The 20,024-nt window shown below is 36.5% G+C and overlaps 3 protein-coding genes and 3 pseudogenes across 3 annotated transcripts; 2 read left to right on the forward strand and 4 right to left on the reverse strand.

Annotated features, from left to right (window-relative positions):
* Positions 1 to 197: 197 nt before the first annotated feature.
* Positions 198 to 781, reverse strand: LOC147297450 (RING-H2 finger protein ATL78-like). Its single transcript, XM_086234316.1, has one exon. The coding sequence runs from the start codon at positions 779 to 781 to the stop codon at positions 224 to 226; it is 558 nt and encodes a 185-aa protein (XP_086090442.1). The 3' UTR covers positions 198 to 223.
* Positions 782 to 2,435: 1,654 nt separating this feature from the next.
* Positions 2,436 to 4,364, reverse strand: LOC147297451 (polygalacturonase QRT3-like). Its single transcript, XM_086236172.1, has 3 exons — positions 4,146 to 4,364; positions 3,826 to 4,053; positions 2,436 to 3,497 (listed from the first exon to the last, which is right to left on the reverse strand). Exons 1-3 carry the CDS (start codon positions 4,362 to 4,364, stop codon positions 2,436 to 2,438), a joined length of 1,509 nt encoding a protein of 502 aa, XP_086092298.1.
* Positions 4,365 to 6,303: 1,939 nt separating this feature from the next.
* LOC147297452 (senescence-specific cysteine protease SAG39 pseudogene) lies at positions 6,304 to 7,430 on the forward strand (annotated as a pseudogene).
* A 3,284-nt stretch (positions 7,431 to 10,714) lies between these two features.
* On the forward strand, positions 10,715 to 12,802 carry LOC147297453 (putative ribose-5-phosphate isomerase 4, chloroplastic; annotated as a pseudogene).
* Positions 12,803 to 14,840: 2,038 nt separating this feature from the next.
* Positions 14,841 to 15,435, reverse strand: LOC147297454 (RING-H2 finger protein ATL78 pseudogene; annotated as a pseudogene).
* A 1,677-nt stretch (positions 15,436 to 17,112) lies between these two features.
* LOC147297455 (Pectin lyase-like superfamily protein) lies at positions 17,113 to 19,087 on the reverse strand. The gene is made up of 3 exons (XM_086229716.1): positions 18,869 to 19,087; positions 18,549 to 18,776; positions 17,113 to 18,174 (listed from the first exon to the last, which is right to left on the reverse strand). The coding sequence occupies exons 1-3, from the start codon at positions 19,085 to 19,087 to the stop codon at positions 17,113 to 17,115; spliced, it is 1,509 nt and encodes a 502-aa protein (XP_086085842.1).
* Positions 19,088 to 20,024: the final 937 nt, after the last annotated feature.

Genomic DNA, 20,024 nt, shown 5'->3' on the forward strand with positions numbered 1-20,024 from the left:
TATTTATATATATAGCAGTACTAGAACTAGAATTTCCATTGCGTTTATAAGTTGCAGGCTGGAAAATTCTTTCATTCTCAACTCGACAAGGAATTAGAGTGACTCAAAAAACCTAAGGATATAATAATTAAGTAGCTAGAGAAAGTAATAAAAGGAGATACTAATACTAATCAATATGAAGCTAGCCCAATTAATGATCTGTGTGTAGCTAGCTACTAGCTAGCTAGGTTGTGACAATCTCAGAAAGAGAGGGCATGGAAGCACTGGACTTGAGCCTATGCCTGCAAGTAGGGCAAGAAGAGTGAGACAGCAACCACTTGTCAATGCATGCAACATGAAAGCGATGGTTGCACTTGGGCAGCACCCTCATCTTGTCCCCTTCACAAAAGTCCACCAAACAAATAGCACAACCTACTGAAGATGAAGAAGAAGAAGAAGAAGAAGAAGAAGATGATGATGATGATGATGATGATTGCGGTGGAGAACCTGATGGTGAATTGGCATTATAAGTTGAAGTTGGCAAAGCCACAATTTCCTTCTTCTTAAGCCCCGAATTGAGCCTACGAAAAGCAACCCATTGGGCTGGCTCAGTGATGACACGATTGGCGCACTGAAAAACGCATTGTAACATGGAATTGAGGCCAAGAGCACACACAAGAGCACAGAAAATGGCTGCCAAGATGACCATAACATTGAGATCATGAGTGGGCTGATGAGGTTCATGATGACAAAGTGTTCTTGAGGTGGGGCTAGGAGTTGGAGGGGGTGTTTGATAAGCCATGGAGATCATAGAGAGAGATGGTGGTAGAGATAATTGGGAACTTTAGAGTGGTGGGGAAAATAGAGATCGATGAGAGTTTAAGTGGAGAGGAGGGGCATGCACATAGTCCATGCTGAAAAAAAGGAACAATGTTGGAGGAAAATAAATAGCAAGTAGGTAGGCCCAAAATCATTTGGTATAGTGGCTTCTTTCTCCACTTTGTTGGAGGAAATCTAGGATTCAAATCTAATGAGAGACACTTTGATACCTTTTATTAGATAATTATCGAGTTTGTTAATAATACAAATACTATATGATATATAAACAAATTTAACAGTGAGAACATCTATATTTTAGTAGTGAAAAATAAACTTGTCAAAATTTAAAAATTGTAAAAATATATTTATATATCATATGATGTTTTGTAATCTTGCAAAGAAAACAAGCTCAATTAATAGAGGATGTGGTAGTTATTAAATGATGAGGAAAATAGTGGCATGGCATGGGATAGATATGCTTACTTGGCAATCCACTGTCTTCTTCTCTTTTGTTAAAGCGCTTCAAAGATATATATAGAAAGCTATCTGTCTCTAAACCTTACCAATTCCTTATTGGTTGTTTCCATCAACTTGCACCACACATCAAGTTATTTTGAGAAATGATCTTTTGAAGTTGTGAATGTTGTATTGTGACTTGGGCTACTTGGGTTTTTGTTGTTAATATTGGGCATACTTCTTGATTGAAATTTGAAATAGACTTTCTAAGTTTTAATTTTTAAACTAGGCTAAGCTTAAGGCCCTAGTCTTGGGCTGGACTCGAGTGAAGTCTTGGGTTGGGCGTACAATTGAAGGCCTAAGTCATGCTCATGGCCCAAAAGCTTAAGTCGGGTTAGGACGGCCCATTAATAGATGGGTGATGGGTCATTTTTAGAAGCCAATTTTAAGTACTACTCAAGATTTTAAATGAAAGGTGTCCACAACCCGCGTGCAAAGAGAAATAGCATGATCAGTATCTTCGGCCAAGAGAAATAGCATGATCAGTTGATCACTATGCTCTGTTGTAGGATAATTGTCACAGCATACACTTTTATTAATGTCTAAACATCTTTGTTCTTTAATATAAGTTTAGATTTCCAAAGTTCTTTTCCCAACTCCACCAAATTTATTATTAAAGTTTGTCTTTCTAGTTTTGTATGTTGTCTTGAAGCCATTCAACCAAACTTGATATAATTAACTTGGTCAAGGCACTAAATTCAAGAAAGAACTAAAGAGGACATGTTAAAGACTATGGTCCTTATGAGTGTTTGCCATTGTTTTTCAACTGAATTATAAATATTTTATCTGGATAATGAAGAAAATCTAACAAATCATTTCTTTATTGTGTATGTGATCGCAAATTTCACATATAAGTTGAAATTGAATGTTTAATTTGCGTCTTAAAATATTTGAATCTAAGACATTTGAGATGAATTATAAATACTACTATACAACATATTTATGATATGAACTTAATTGATATTATTTCATTTTTGTATATCCTGATGGACCTGGTCTCATCTTAAACCTCATTTCTCTTGAACCCACCAATGGATATTACAAGTAATAATAAATGATTGAATGCATTGAACTCCTAATCTTACATTAGAAAATTTGATTGCCTCCCAGACCATATTAATTTACTGGTAAACAACCAGAGAAACTACACCATTCACCACTTGCTCACTCTCCACAACCACCACATTGTTTGAGACATTTGTCACAGCATGTGCAGTAAACTTGGGGTCCCCTTTTGTATAAAAAGAGTACTGAAAATTATTAATCCGACTGGGAAACACCAATAGATCACTAAAATCAGCCACCCATTTAGTACCATTTCCTTCCACACTTAATCTCCCCACTGTTGACTTCAACCCCATCCCAATCGCATTGTTCTGGTCAATCACTACCTGATCAACATTCCCAAATTGCCCCTCCAATTGGACTATTGGAACCCTATTTTTGGGGTTCCCATTAAACATATTGTTTACAATATTCAACCCTATAATCTGACCCTTGACAGATTTCAACACCACATTAGCATCCCCTAAGAAGAACCCATTAGTCACATGAACTTGAACTGGGTCTTCGATGACTATGGCATTGAAATCCAAGTAGCAATTGTCAATTCTGGTCTGTGAATTCCCTGCCAATTTTACCAAAATACCTATGCCTCCAAACCCAGTTGCCTTATTGTAACAATGTACCCCAGTGACCATGTTAGCCTGACCCCTCAGCACAATCCCAATGGCAGCTGAGAAAATTGCCACGTCAGTGATGGCATTGTCATTGCTAGCAAGGTCAATGGCAGTGCCTGAGAAGCTCCTCTCACCTTTGTCACCACCCACTGTTGAGTGCTGTCCCAAGAAGGTGTTTGATATGAAGGTCTCATGGCCCCTTTGGACCAAAATGCCCTCGGTTGTGAAGTGGAGGAAGAAGCAATTGGTTATGCGAATTCTGGCCGAGTCCACTATGAAAATGCCTCCTCCTCTGAAGCTTGAGTCAAAGAGGATGTCTCTGAAGGTGATGTCCTCGTAGTAGACCCCTTCAATATTGTTTTGGAGTTGATCCATGAAGAAATTGTTGCTGTTGGGGGAGGCTCTTTGATCTTTTTGGAGTTTTGGGGAAGTTGGTGACCATAGTTCAATAAGATGGCGGTCCCCAGGAAACGTGGCTGATGCTCGCAGAGTTCCTCCTTGTACCTAATTGACCATATGATGTATTGTAAAACTTAGTTAAAACAATGAGGGTATATTCGACATTTCCCATGGTATATATGCAAGCTTTTTTCAGGAGGGAAGTTGGAGTAGTGTAGATTTCAGTTGGGAACAAATTAAACTGATGAGAGACGAAAGAAAGCATTAACGGAAGTAAAGAACTGGTTTGCATTAACCGATATCAACAATGTAGTTGATTCTTGAACTTGTTGTAATGTAGAGACTGCCTTAATATTATGCAGTTGATTGTTGAACTTGTACTCCACGATGACACAGACAATGAGAGAGAGAGAGAGAGAGAGAGAGTACTGACCACAAGATTGCCTCCACCAGATGGGAACCTGAGAGGTTGACTGATAATGTAGTTTCCACCTTGCAAATCAATGACAACACCTCCCAAATCATTGATTCCAGGAAGCAATTGAAGGCCATGACTTTGCAATCGGAATGCATCCTCCAAAACTTTGAGTATGGCACTGCTACTGTCCTCTGCCCCACTTGGGTCTGCCCCATACCCAATTGGGTAAAACACCCTCCCATTCTAAAACACATAATACAAATAAATAAATTATAAAAAAAAGGATATGATGTTTATAAAAGGTACATGAACAAATATTGTGACCTTTTATTTACCCTTGTGACATTTGATTCATTTGAAAGTTGATGAGCAAATGAAGATGAGGGTTTGGTATGAGGAGGAGTGAAGAGTGATTTTTGTTGTTGGGGTTTGATTGCTTGGAATGCAGATAGCATTGGATGCCTAGTGGTGTAGGAAGTAGTACATGTAGCTTCTTCTACCAAGAAAGTCAGTAGCAGCAAACTGCAGAATGCTGATGATGAAATGGGTCTCATACTTTTTGAAATGCAAGCTTTAGCTACCACTTGGTGTTAGAGAAACAGAGGAGGTCGGCCCCCTAGCAGCTTTGTTTCTTTGACCTCCTTTCAGCGATACAGGGAATGAATGAATTTCTCTTGGGGTCCTTTTGGACTCTTACCATATATACTAGTTTTTGAGCCTAACAAAAAAACTATAGATATATTTTAATTAAGGGTAAAGAGTAGAAAGAGAAATTCAGTCTCCCTTTCCATTTTTGTTGTATATCTAATTATTTTTATATTTTTAAAACAACATGTCCAGCAGCAGAGTAAGCCCTGCCATGAAAGGTGATTTCTGAGAATGCCAACCATGCATTTTACTTCTGAATGCAACTGATTACATGAAAATAAGATTGTTTATGGCATGTGGGAGTCGGAGAAAGCAATAAGAATACCTGTGTTATATACTTATATGAGGTTTTTCCACATTTGATCCAATGTCCCTGCTTATTTATGCTAACATGTGAATTAGTCCCATGTTAACACCTCTGCTTAGGGAGTTTTGGGAGGGAGGTGCAGGTAGGGGCCAGGGTGCCCCCTAACTACCAAAGTTTCTATTATGTCACAAACAGTTGTGTAGGTCTTCAGATTCCCGTACATGGTAAATTGTGGGGTTCAGGTGAGTGGTGGTTGTAGTAGAATGGTAAATTGGCAACTCTATGTAAGGGATTAATATGAGAGATTAGGTAACTGAAAAAGATGAGGGACCCGATTCAAATTTTCTTTAGACACTTGGTTTTTAAAGTGTGAGCAAACACTCAGGCTTTTGGCTTTTATAGTACTATAGATATCATATACATTATTTTAAATATGGCTTCTTGAATCAACTATTGTATAGATATCATACTTAAACATTTTTGGCTGTATCATCATGGCCAAAAAAAAAAAAACATTTTCGACTGTATAGTGTATACAGGGTACAGGTGACAACTATCTACAAGACTACAAGCAACAACCACTTTCACAGTTTTGATTAATTACACCAGGGACATTGGGACAAGTCATAAATTAAGGTCTTTGGTGGCCTTGTTCTTCACCTCCTGTGGAACCAGAGACCAGAGCTTGTCCACGTTGAGAATGGGGCAGTAGAACTTGTTGCGGAGCCTGTGGAAGTAGCCCATGCCCACTTTACCAAAATACCCCGGATGGTACTTGTCGAAGAGGATGAAGACTGAAGAGGATGCGGTGGTGGTGCATGCCTCCGGCGTTTCCCCGACCTCCGGGATGCTTCCGGTGCTTCCCGATTCTTCCATGCCCGGCGCTCACGTGACCTCTCTTCTTCCGATTCTTCTTCAACCGGGTCGTCATCTCTTCTCCTCCTCCGCCTCTCACACTCTCACTCTCTCCTCTAGGGTTTCGGCATATTTATGCGGTGCGAATGTGGATGCTGGAGCTTTTGGGCTTGGGCCCAATTATTTGTTTCATGGGCCTTACGACTGATTGCCTGATGAAAAGGCCCAACTGCATCAGAAATCCATCAAATCCCTGCTATTCTGAAAACCCGACCTATCGTTCCCATTGATGATCCAATTACCACTTACCCAAGACTTCAAACGGGTTTTGGCGCCAAGAGTTGCTTATTTATATCACGCAAACAACATATAGACAGAATGAGAACAAGTAGAAAACACAATCAAAGAGCACACCTAGTATACTGTGAATTCCTAGTATGTACTGGAATCCAATGATTTTGGGTTTCCATATTCTATCAGGAAAAGAACACACCATGCATATACATACTGTATTCTCCCAAATATTTTGGGTTTCCATATTCTATCAGGAAAAGAACACACCATGCATATACATACTGTATTCTCCCAAATATTTTGGGTTTCCATATTCTATCAGGAAAAGTTTTTATGTATATATAATTATATATAATCCATGCTCGTTGCCCACCCCAATCAAAATTACCATGGCTCACTCACAATTCCTCAGTTTGCCCTTAGTTGTTTTAATTTTGACCCTTTGCTGCTCTCAAGGATTGTGTGGTCGGCAACTTGATGATGAGAAAGTGATGTTGAAGAGGCACGAGCAATGGATGGGTCGATATGGGCGCGTTTATGAAGATGTAAAAGAGAAGCAGAGGCGCCTCAAGATATTCAAGGAGAATGTGAAATTCATCGAAGCTTTTAACAAACAGAAAAACCAAAAGTACACACTGAGCATCAATCCATTTGCAGACCTAACCAAAGAGGAAAGACAAAAAAGACGTAACGGCAACATGAAGAATAGGATGATGATGTCCAAATCCATGAAAAAGAGTACAAACTTTAGATATGGCAATGTGAGTGATGTGTCGTCTTCTGTTACTGGAGAGAAAAGGGGGCCGTGACCCCTGTCAAGAGCCAAGGACATTGTAGTTCTTGTTGGGCATTCGCAGCAGTGGCAGCCGTAGAAGGGGTTCACCAAATCAAAAATGGAGACTTAATTCGTCTTTCAGAGCAACAGATTGTGGATTGTAATGACGGTTGTAACGGTGGTTTTACTGATCAAGCCTTCGAGTTCATCCATCGCAACAAGGGCCTATCAGCTGAAGCTAATTACCCCTACACAGGTGAAGGTGGAAGTTGCAACACTCGAAAGGATAAGGCCGTAGTGTCCATTGGCGGGTACGAGGCTGTGCCCATAAACAACGAACACGCTCTGCTACAGGCCGTGGCCAACCAGCCTGTTACTGTTGTAGTTGATTTTAATAGTTCAGAAATCCAATTTTATTCGGGTGGCGTGTTCACCGGCCCATGTGGTACCAACTTAAACCATGCTGTTACTATAGTTGGATACGGGACTAGTAGTGATGGGACTAAGTTTTGGCTGGCCAAGAATTCTTGGAGCTCACGTTGGGGAGAGAATGGATATATCAGGCTGCAAAGGGACGTTCCTGGCAACGAGGGACTCTGTGGCATTGCTATGCAACCCTTTTATCCAGTCGAACCTTATCATCCAATCGCATCAAAACAACAAAATCTTGTTATAGGTAGTTTGAATACTATAGCTGTACTTATTTGCATATACACGCATTTGTTAGTGTTGCTAGCTTGAATACTACTTATGAACAGAGAGAGCCATTCATGGTAACTGTTTGGGGATGGATGGATGTAATTGGTGCAGAGTCGTTTGAAGCTACATAACATTAATTTTATATATACTATTTCAGTCTGCAGCCTAAAATTCACTTACTCATTTTACTAATCAATTTATCTGCTACCATATTCAGTAACTGTGACTGGTGAGTATAACATGAACCCATGGTGTCATTATGTAACAAGGGGTTGTAAGTTGGTCACATGACAGTGGCTTTGACCTTGGTCATCATGTTGATGTTGTTGGTATCCAATATCCATTGCATCACTAATCAAAATTGATTTGTTGATAGAGGAATGCTGAGATTATAATCACTAAATACGAATCATTCTTATTTTGATTTTTTCATAATCACTCATTTTTATTAAAAAAATTTAATCATAAAGTTATTTTGATCCATAGTCAAAATGATATAAACATTGAAAAAGCTTTTGGGCTTGGGCCCAATTATCCGTTTCATGGGCCTTACGATTGATTAATTGCCTGATGAAAAGGCCCAACTGCATCAGAAATCACTGCTATTATGAAAACCCGACATATCGTTCCGATTGATGATCCAATTACCACTTACCGAGCTCAGCTTGGTTGTTCTCCAAGACTTCAAACGGGTTTTGGCGCCAAGAGTTGCTTATTTGTACACTAAATCACAGTTATATCAAGCAAAGAACACACCTAGAATACTCTGAATCCTAGCATGTACTGGAATCCAAAGAATTTGGGTTATCATACTCAATACCCAGTAGTAGATCGGTGATGGGCCTAATCCAGAGCAGCAGCTGAGGTGGAGGTGTCAATTTTATACATCTTTTGTTGCATCGTTAATTGGGGACATATATGCGGTAATTTTTTGGTAGATCGCGGTTTATTAATGTCTCAATTTTGTTTTCATGTTCCAATTATGTTGTAATTCTCATCATCAATCATATATTCATCTTGTTTCTGTAATTCCTAATTCTGTAGCTCAACAAAATTATTTTTTCCGATTTTTTCCCCTCTTTCAATTAAATTTGAAGGTGATTTGTAAAACTTTTAATTCTAAGGTTACTTTTATGTAAAATTACTGAAATTGACATAAACAATTAATTAAATAGCGGAAAAAAGAAAAGAAAATTCATAAAATAACCCCGTTTACATACTTTTGACTTGAATTGAGATCTTGTATTGCCATATCCTCCATTTATTGAATGAATTTGAAATAGCACCTAGCTTTCCTCACCTTTCTGACCTGTGACCTTAGGTAACACATAACATGCAGAACAAAGCCGTTTCAAAAGTGTATTGTTTTTCCCCATTATTCATTCACCTTTCTCAACTCCATTTGCCCAAGAATTGAAGCTACACAACATTTTATATATGGTGTAACAAGGGGTTGGTACTTGGTAAGTTGACCACACTGGTCTTCACCTTAAGGCTTGTTCAGTCATCACTCATCATATGTATATGTTGATGCTGTTGGTGATTCCTTGTGACCCAATTCCACTATCCTTAATTTATACATTGAGTCTCAATTATCATGCATTTACAAAAAAAATTCATCAACGTGATATTCTTGGAAGAAAATGGTTGCATGTCAATAAATTTAGTGGGTTTTTGAACAGTGAGTTTTTTTTTATAATTATTTTTTAAATGCACAAAAAAGACATAAATGCCCCTGCAAACTAGTCATGTGATCAGTTTTTAACGAAAAATTTGATGGAATTAATAAAATATCCTGATTGAAACACTTAAAAATAATAATTTTTAATTGAAGCACAATGAAAACGAAATCTTCAATTAAAAATAGAGGTATAATAATAAAAATTTTGCTAAAATTTTCCCTTTTTATAATTAAGATTTCAAAATTTAAATCCCTTCTATTAAAACCAAATCCTTTTTCTAAATCCTTCCATCAAGTCTTATATTCCACAATCTCTTTTTTGGGTCTGATTATATTCCTTTATTTAAAAATTAACTTTAAAAACATATATAGATAAAGTTCGGCTTTTACGAGTGTATGACACATAATTTGTAGGATTTATATTAGATTTTAATTTTAGTATTTTGGGTTTTCCCAAAATGTCCAAGTTAAAACATAATATGCAGCATCCACAAGTCTCATTCTACATTATAAGAGGTCATGAGGTGAATTGATAAGATAAAAAAAGGGATAAGAAATAAAATGGGTTTGGGTAATATATTTTTTTAATAACGGTTAATAATTTAAAACAAATTATTGGGTAATAAAATGTATATGAATGATGTTTTACGTTAACAAAAATATGTATCATTGGATTAATCTAATAACTCTTATAAAATAATCTCTCACAATCACTCATAATTAGTCCCCTATAAGAATCATTTTATATATAGACGATCAGCTTAGCTTTATGGACTAATTATGAGGGACTTTACAACTAATTATGAGAATACCTCATAATTAATCCGTATAAGAACCATTATGTATATAGACATATTGGCTTCGCTTAGGAAAGTGATTATGAGAATCCTTCCTCCATAACACCTTGGTTGGTCTTACTTTTCCCTTCTTTCTCTTTTTTTGCTGGAAGAAAAAGGAGTAATAAAGAGATGCCTTTAATTTGGAGAGCAGTTTTGTTCACATCTTTTAACTCAGGTGTATGTTTACTTCTCATCTAAAATACTTTCATCTGTTTAAAAAATGAACTATGAGTTTAGTAGTTTACCCATTATATTTAATTATTACTCAATAATAAACAATTCATATAAAATATTATAAAATACTTAAAACTAAAAAAAAAAAATTAAGAAAACCCAACTCTTTCCTTCTTCCCCGTTCTCCAACCCCTCCTTCTTTAATTAGTATAACCTTATGCACGAGTGAGCGATTTTGAAAGCAATAGCGCAGGGGTTTGTTTCATTGAATAATATTAATTAGTATAATTTAAGATATGGATATATATGATATGAATTAATTAATTAATTTAATATGATATACATATATAATTGAAAACTTTAATTAGCTTGTAGATGGTATTAATTAGCTAGTGAAAATTAAATAGATCCATCCATAGAATATAAAGTTTTGCAGATATGAAAGAGAGAGATAACAGAGCTGCTATATAATATTACAGCCTTTTGTTCGAGTGACATATATATCTGATTTGACATAGCTAGAGCAGAGGATTAATTTTCCAACACCAGTAAGAGCACCATGGTCACCACTGGCAGCTGCCACGTGGTCATGATGCGGTGATCCGCAGAACCAGTTGGTATGGTCGTCAAGTATGGAATCACTTCTGGAACATCGAGGTGCTTCTTGTTGGGAGTACACCGCGGCATTGCACGTTGTGGAGGCCTGTTAGTTGGAGAAAATACAAGTGCCATGTCTATGCATTCCCTTTTGGGTTCACCAAAAGAAAAACTACACTGGAATCAAAGAATTCTGAAACTTATCAAGACATGAGAACTGAAATGATATGTTGCAAAGATATTATTATTAGACATTTTCTTAACCAATGTTCCATGAAACCATTCTCAATGTGCGATCAATTTAAGATTTCCCCTAGAATTTAAACCTGCAGAATATCATTTTAACTTGCTCCTTTGTAGATTGATTTTGCATTTGATGATGCTGATATTATAGAAGAAGGAACACTTATTGCTGTCATTGGGAGAAGATTGAAGGGCGAGGAGTCCGTAATCCAAGAGAAGGTGAGTTATGATTTGTTACCTGTCCTGTTTATATGGACTTTTAAAACTCAAATAAAATTTCTCACAACCATGTAAGAATTGATACTGTGCAATTATCCAACTTGCACAAATTGATATTTTATGTCGCCTAATATGAAGCACTTAATGGAGTGCTTTTCATTTGCAGTCAATATTAAACACAGCCAATAAACTTGTGTTCATGATCATGGAAAGCAGTACAAATGTGTTTCGGATGGTTCCATTCCAGTTTTAGTGAATCCTGTAAGCAGCTATACTCATCACCTGTTTTAATTTAGCAAACCATCAAGTACTAGAATAAGAGAAATATCGTCTGAAAACTCAAACTAAATTTCAGCTCAACTGGTTGGAGACTGCTGAACAGATTGATGACCTGTTTTTGGGTGATGCAGAGGTATGCTCTTTCATTGTTTATAGAAGAAAATACAACTTCACAATACAATATTGTTCATGAGACTGGAGGAGCTAGTATATAAATTGATATCATAGACTCAATCTTGTATTTCCTAATGATATTTCCTTTTTATCTCTTCTCAAGGTATGGAGGAGACCATCGATTGGGCTGGCAGGTCCTTTAGGGGGTGACTTCCCACTAGTCACCAGAGAAGGCCATAATGTTCTTGATGTCATATTTACATCTCCTATACTAAGCCTTGGTAGGTCTTATAATCCTGGTCTTTTCTAGTTTGAAGATATGCTTTTGTGCTTGAAGTTAAGCTTGCATGACTCTTTGTGAACTTCAATTGTAGATGAAGTATCAAAGAGCCTTGATGAAGTTGATGGGGTCGTAGAGCATGGAATCATTTCCAAGTTCTCGTTAAGTATTTTGTTCCCTTGTAAACACTTCTCTGCTTTTACAGATGTTGTATACATTTGCTGTATAATATATATATATATAAATAGGTATATATAAAACTAAGAGGAAATTACAGATTTGGTCCACTTATTTTATACGTAGTTCAATTTTGGTCCATAATCTTTTTTAAGTTCTGTTTTGGTCCACTAATTGTTTCATTTGTTCAGTAAAGGTCCAGATTTGTGACTTTAAATCTTTGGATTGTGTTTTCTTCAATTATAATTGAACTATAAGTTATATTTCATCATTTCTTAGTCATAAAAACAAATTTGGAGTATTATAATCTAAAAGAATTGAGATTGGGTGAAGTTTGAAAAATTGGCAGTTTCGGGTACCCTACTTTGGGGTCAATTATCTTGAGTTTTAGAACTCCAATTTGAATGATTTTTATATGGTTGTAAAGAAGAAATACATAGCTTTAAAACAAGTATATGTTCGCTGAATTTGGGTGAGATTTGATAGGATAAAAAGCATGCCAAATTTGAGAAAACAAATATGGACCTTTACTGAACAAGTGGAACATTTAGTGGACCAAAACAGAACTTAAAAAAGATTGTGGACCAAAATTGAACTATGTATAAAATAACTGGACTAAATCTGTAATTTCCTCTAAAACTAATTCCAAGTTTCATTTCTTAATTTCGTTAAATGTTTATTAGGTAGGATATATAAACTAATTCTTGTGGCCTTACTACTGGTGAACAACAGATGCACAGCAGTAATTGCTTCGGAAAGTGGACTGTCTGTTGTTGATAATCTGCCAAAGAATGCTGTAAAGGGACCTTAGTAGCAAGAGCCTGCATCATATACTTATATGTTTAAGCTCTCTTTCTGTAAGGATTTTACTGCTACATACAAAACACAATTTTATAGTGTGGCATTGCCAATTTGCCATATGGCTTAGTTTAGTTGTATCCATTCTATGTATACAGTGCATGTAATGCTGTGCTGTATGTGATGACTGAGGTGGGATTTGGGTTGGATGAACCTAACTGATTTGGGCTACTCAAGACAATATTTGATAAGTTGAACAAATACAGACAGAGGAATCTATAACCCAAGATTTGTTTATAATAGTTATTGAGAATTTTAGTGTCAATTTGCCTAATCTGCCAAGTTATTATAAAATTTGGGAATCTTACAAAGGCGAAGAAACCGAAGAAATTTGGACAAAAGCAGATAAACCTCTCATGAATTCCTCGGGTTATTAGGACCGTAAGGTATAGTTTTTTGGACCGTAGCATTTCTGATTAAGACCAATCATTTGACATCTAAACTTAGAACTGCTCCTTAGAAGTTATGAAGGGGCTGGTTTGGTTTTGTCAGTTGCCACATTCAAATATTCTCAGTATGCATGTCTGCCTGTCTGGGTCAACATATGTATGCTTGGAGCGTAGCATGGACTATAAACAAGTAAAGCCAAAACTGTCAAAACACAACATAGACTAATAGATATAGCATGGAGTCATGGACCATTGCTACCTATTACGTAATTTCTAGGAAGTGGCAGACATGACAAACTAGAAATCAATGACAAGTACTTGTTGGTTAATTAATTAGCTGATTAATTAGACACTGTTTTTCCACCAAAAAGGTCTGCCTTAAATTTCATAGTACTAGTTAAACAATTTGGTAGTAATTATTCATTTAGCAGACATGGAAGTGCTTGGGCCTAGAAAACCGGCTTATTCATCACTTGTGTATATACCTTTCTCAAGTGCTTGGGCCTCGTCCAAATCCTGATCCAAAAGGTGTTCAAATTTTCAGTATTCTTTTTCCCTTTTTTCTTACCACGGTGGGGACGGCAGGGTTAATTGCTTGCGGTCACAGCAAATCGTTGATGAAGGGTTTTTTTTTTTTCTTTTTAATTAGAGAATGCGTTTACATTTCTTGATGTTGTATAAGAAAATATACATGTGTAAACATATCAATTCTTCTTCTAAAAAATATAGCAATTTCACTCATGTAAAGGTTAAAGTAATAGTTTTGTTTTTCTAATTTTTGTTGTGTAAAGATTTGTTTCATGAAAAAGGTATTTAATATTACCTTCACCTCTTCTTGGCCAAAAAAAAAAAAAAAAAATTACCTTCACCTCTTAGTGAGTGACCTGTTGGATGGGTAGGCTATAACCCAGCCCAAGTTCAAAAAAAGAAAATTGTTAGGTATGTAATCTAAGTCCAAAGCCCAGCACCGGATGCGCCCAGCCCAGCGACTAACTCCAGGTCCAGAACACAATTCTTTCCTTTCCTAGTTGGAACTTGGAAGATTGTTTATTCTTGTGTGCTAAGGTTTAGAATGCTGAAAAATAGGCATAAGCAAGCAATATCTATGTATGTGCTAAATGTTTGCTTAAGGGTTATAAAAGCAAATCAAAGCAAAGTATGATGACTGAAAATACAGAGGCATCTTTCTTATTTTTAGAAATTCCACTTGTTTCTGGCCAAAAAAGGAAAAAAAGAAATTGCACTTGTCTTTCCTATCAATTATCCAAGTTTTTAATCAAGGAAAATTAAATATGTCTGACAAAGAAAGGTCCCAAAAATAGTGTGGATAAGTGTGAGCATAATCTTAATTCCATGACTAAAACAAAACATAAAGAAAGATTTAAGATTTATATATATAGCAGTACTAGAACTATAATTTCCATTGCGTTTATAAGTTGCAGGCTGGAAAATTCTTTCATTCTCAACTCCACAAGGAAAGAGTGACTCAAAAAACCTAAGGATATAATAAGTAGCTAGAGAAAGTAATAAAAGGAGATACTAATACTAATCAATATGAAGCTAGCCCAATTAATGATCTGTGTGTAGCTAACTACTAGCTAGCTAGGTTGTGACAATCTCAGAAAGAGGGCATGGAAGCACTGGACTTGAGCCTATGCCTGCAAGTAGGGCAAGAAGAGTGAGACAGCAACCACTTGTCAATGCATGCAACATGAAAGCGATGGTTGCACTTGGGCAGCACCCTCATCTTGTCCCCTTCACAAAAGTCCACCAAACAAATAGCACAACCTACTGAAGATGATGAAGAAGAAGATGATGAAGAAGAAGAAGAAGAAGAAGAAGAAGAAGAAGAAGAAGAAGAAGAAGAAGATGATGATGATGATGATGATTGTGGTGGAGAACCTGATGGTGAATTGGCATTATAAGTTGAAGTTGGCAAAGCCACAATTTCCTTCTTCTTAAGCCCCGAATTGAGCCTACGAAAAGCAACCCATTGGGCTGGCTCAGTGATGACACGATTGGCGCACTGAAAAACGCATTGTAACATGGAATTGAGTCCAAGAGCACACACAAGAGCACAGAAAATGGCTGCCAAGATGACCATAACATTGAGATCATCAGTGGGCTGATGAGGTTCATGATGACAAAGTGTTCTTGAGGTGGGGCTAGGAGTTGGAGGGGGTGTTTGATAAGCCATGGAGATCATAGAGAGAGATGGTGGTAGAGATAATTGGGAACTTTAGAGTGGTGGGGAAAATAGAGATCGATGAGAGTTTAAGTGGAGAGGAGGGGCATGCACATAGTACATGCTGAAAAAAAGGAACAATGTTGGAGGAAAATAAATAGCAAGTAGGTAGGCCCAAAATCATTTGGTATATATAGTGGCTTCTTTCTCCACTTTGTTGGAGGAAATCTAGGATTCAAATCTAATGAGAGACACTTTCATACCTTTTATTGGATAATTATCAAGTTTATTAATCATACAAACACTATATGATATACAAATAAATTTAACAGTGTAAACATCTATACTCTAGTAATAGAAAATAAACCTGTCAAAATTTAAAATTTTTAAAAATGTATTTATATATCATATGATATTTTGTAATCTTGCAAAGAAAAGAAGCTCAATTAATGGAGGGTGTGGTAATTATTAAATGATGAGGAAAATAATGGCATGGCATGGGATAGATATGCTTACTTGGCAATCCACTGTCTTCTTCTCTTTTGTTAAAGCGCTTCAAAGATATATATACAAAAAGCTATCTCTCTCTAAACCTTACCAATTCCCTATTGGTTGTTTCCATCAACTTGCACGGTTGCACCACACATAAGTTATTTTGAGAAATGATCTTTTGAAGTTGTGAATGTTGTATTGTGACTTGGGCTACTTGGGTTTTTGTTGTTAATATTGGGCATACTTCTTGATTGAAATTTGATATAGACTTTCTAAGTTTTGATTTTTAAACTAGGCTAAGCTTAAGGCCCTAGTCTTGGGCTGGACTCGAGTGAAGTCTTGGGTTGGGAGTTCAATTGAAGGCCTAAGTCATGCTCATGGCCCAAAAGCTTAAGTCGGGTTAGGACGGCCCATTAAGAGATGGGTGATGGGTCATTTTTACAAGCCAATTTTAAGTACTACTCAAGATTTTAAATGAAAGGTGTCCACAACCCGCGTGCAAAGTGTATCATGATTAATAGGACGATCAGTATCTTCGGCCAAGAGAAATAGCATGATCAGTTGATCAGTATGCTCTGTTGTAGGTTAATTGTAACAGCATACACTTTTATTAATGTCTAAACATCTTTGTTCTTTAATATAAGTTTAGATTTCCAAAGTTCTTTTCCCAACTCCAACAAATTTATTATTAAAGTTTGTCTTTCTAGTTTTGTATGTTGACTTGAAGCCATTCAACCAAACTTGATATAATTAACTTGGTCAAGGCCCTAAAATCTAAGAAAGAACTAAAGAGGACATTTAAAGACTATGGATCTTATAAGTGCTTGTCATATATTTTTCAACTGAACTATGAATATTTTATCTGGATAATGAAGAAAATTTAACAAATTATTTCTTTATTGTGTATGAAATTGCAAATTTCACATATAAGTTGAAATTGAATGTTTAATTTGCGTGTTAAAATATTTGACTCTAAGACATTTGAGATGAATTATAAATACTACTACACAACATATTTATGATATGAACTTAATTGATATTATTTCATTTTTGTATATCCTGATGGACCTGGTCTCATCTTAAACCTCATTTCTCTTGAACCCACCAATGGATATTACAAGTAATAATAAATGATTGAATGCATTGAACTCCTAATCTTACATTAGAAAATCTGATTGCCTCCCCAACCATATTAATTTACTGGTAAACAACCAGAGAAACTACACCATTCACCACTTGCTCACTCTCCACAACCACCACATTGTTTGAGACATTTGTCACAGCATGTGCAGTAAACTTGGGGTCCCCTTTTGTATAAAAAGAGTACTGAAAATTATTAATCCGACTGGGAAACACCAATAGATCACTAAAATCAGCCACCCATTTAGTACCATTTCCTTCCACACTTAATCTCCCCACTGTTGACTTCAACCCCATCCCAATCGCATTGTTCTGGTCAATCACTACCTGATCAACATTCCCAAATTGCCCCTCCAATTGGACTATTGGAACCCTACTTTTGGGGTTCCCATTAAACATATTGTTCACAATATTCAACCCTGAAATCTGACCCTTTACAGATTTCAACACCACATTAGCATCCCCTAAGAAGAACCCATTAGTCACATGAACTTGAACTGGGTCTTCCATGACTATGGCATTGAAATCCAAGTAGCAATTGTCAATTCTGGTCTGTGAATTCCCTGCCAATTTTACCAAAATGCCTATGCCTCCAAACCCAGTTGCCTTATTGTAACAATGTACCCCAGTGACCATGTTAGCCTGACCCCTCAGCACAATCCCAATGGCAGCTGAGAAAATTGCCACGTCAGTGATGGCATTGTCATTGCTAGCAAGGTCAATGGCAGTGCCTGAGAAGCTCCTCTCACCTTTGTCACCACCCACTGTTGAGTGCTGTCCCAAGAAGGTGTTTGATATGAAGGTCTCATGGCCCCTTTGGACCAAAATGCCCTCGGTTGTGAAGTGGAGGAAGAAGCAATTGGTTATGCGAATTCTGGCCGAGTCCACTATGAAAATGCCTCCTCCTCTGAAGCTTGAGTCAAAGAGGATGTCTCTGAAGGTGATGTCCTCGTAGTAGACCCCTTCAAAATTGTTTTGGAGTTGATCCATGAAGAAATTGTTGCTGTTGGTGGAGGCTCTTTGATCTTTTTGGAGTTTTGGGGAAGTTGGTGACCATAGTTCAATAAGATGGCGGTCCCCAGGAAATGTGGCTGATGCTCGCAGAGTTCCTCCTTGTACCTAATTGACCATATGATGTATTGTAAAACTTAGTTAAAACAATGAGGGTATATTCGACATTTCCCATGGATAGTTCTACATACTAAATGACAAAATGAAGTAATAAGTTCATTTATATATGCAAGCTTTTTTCAGGAGGGAAGTTGGAGTAGTGTAGATTTCAGTTGGGAACAAATTAAACTGATGAGAGACGAAAGAAAGCATTAACGGAAGTAAAGAACTGGTTTGCATTAACCGATATCAACAATGTAGTTGATTCTTGAACTTGTTGTAATGTTGAGACTGCCTTAATATTATGCAGTTGATTGTTGAACTTGTACTCCACGATGACACAGACAATGAGAGAGAGAGAGAGAGAGAGAGAGAGTACTGACCACAAGATTGCCTCCACCAGATGGGAACCTGAGAGGTTGACTGATAATGTAGTTTCCACCTTGCAAATCAATGACAACACCTCCCAAATCATTGATTCCAGGAAGCAATTGAAGGCCATGACTTTGCAATTGGAATGCATCCTCCAAAGCTTTGAGTATGGCACTGCTGCTGTCCTCTGCCCCACTTGGGTCTGCCCCATACCCAATTGGGTAAAACACCCTCCCATTCTAAAACACATAATACAAATAAATAAATTATAAAAAAAAGGATATGATGTTTATAAAAGGTACATGAACAAATATTGTGACCTTTTACTTACCCTTGTGACATTTGATTCATTTGAAAGTTGATGAGCAAATGAAGATGAGGGTTTGGTATGAGGAGGAGTGAAGAGTGATTTTTGTTGTTGGGGTTTGATTGCTTGGAATGCAGATAGCATTGGATGCCTAGTGGTGTAGGAAGTAGTACATGTAGCTTCTTCTACCAAGAAAGTCAGTAGCAGCAAACTGCAGAATGCTGATGATGAAATGGGTCTCATACTTTTTGAAATGCAAGCTTTAGCTACCACTTGGTGTTAGAGAAACAGAGGAGGTCGGCCCCCTAGCAGCTTTGTTTCTTTGACCTCCTTTCAGCGATACAGGGAATGAATGAATTTCTCTTGGGGTCCTTTTGGACTCTTACCATATATACTAGTTTCTGAGCCTAACAAAAAAAGTACAGATATATTTTAATTAAATAAGGGTAAAGAGTAGAAAGAGAAATTCAGTCTCCCTTTCCATTTTTGTTGTATATCTAATTATTTTTTATATTTTTATATCTAATTAAATAGGAGGAAAAGAAGAAAGACAAGCAAGAAAACTGATTATTCAATGAATGACAGAAGTAAAATAGTTGGTTAGAGTCTATTAATTTGGAATGTAAGAAATGCTTCCATTCAAATGGACTATGGTCTTTTTTTGGAATGTAAGATCTGTAGATTTTCAACAAATTTAGACATTTTAGTTAATTCTTTATAATTAAGATTTCAAAATTTAAATCCCTTCTATTAAAACCCCTTCTATTAAAAAAATCCCTTCTATTAAAACCAAATCTTTTTTTCTAAATCCTTCCATCAAGTCTTATATTCCACAATCTCTTTTTTGCATGGTCTGATTATATTCCTTTATTTAAAAATCAACTTTAAAAACATATATAGATAGAGTTCGGCTCTTACGAGAGTACGACACATAATTTGTAGGATTTATATTAAATTTTAACTTTGGTATTTTGGGTTCACAAAAAATGTCTAATTTAAAATATAACATGCAACATTCACAAGTCTCATTCTACACTATAAGAGGGTATGTGGTAAACTCATTAGTTGATGCGATAAAAAACGGGATGAGAAATAAAATGGATTTGGGTAAAGTTTTTTTTTTTTTTTTAACAGTTAATAATTTAAAACAAATTATTGAATAATAAAATAGATATGAATG

Source organism: Dryas octopetala, chromosome 1 (assembly GCF_963921425.1).
Source record: "Dryas octopetala chromosome 1, drDryOcto1.1, whole genome shotgun sequence".
Taxonomy (NCBI): Eukaryota; Viridiplantae; Streptophyta; class Magnoliopsida; order Rosales; family Rosaceae; genus Dryas; species Dryas octopetala.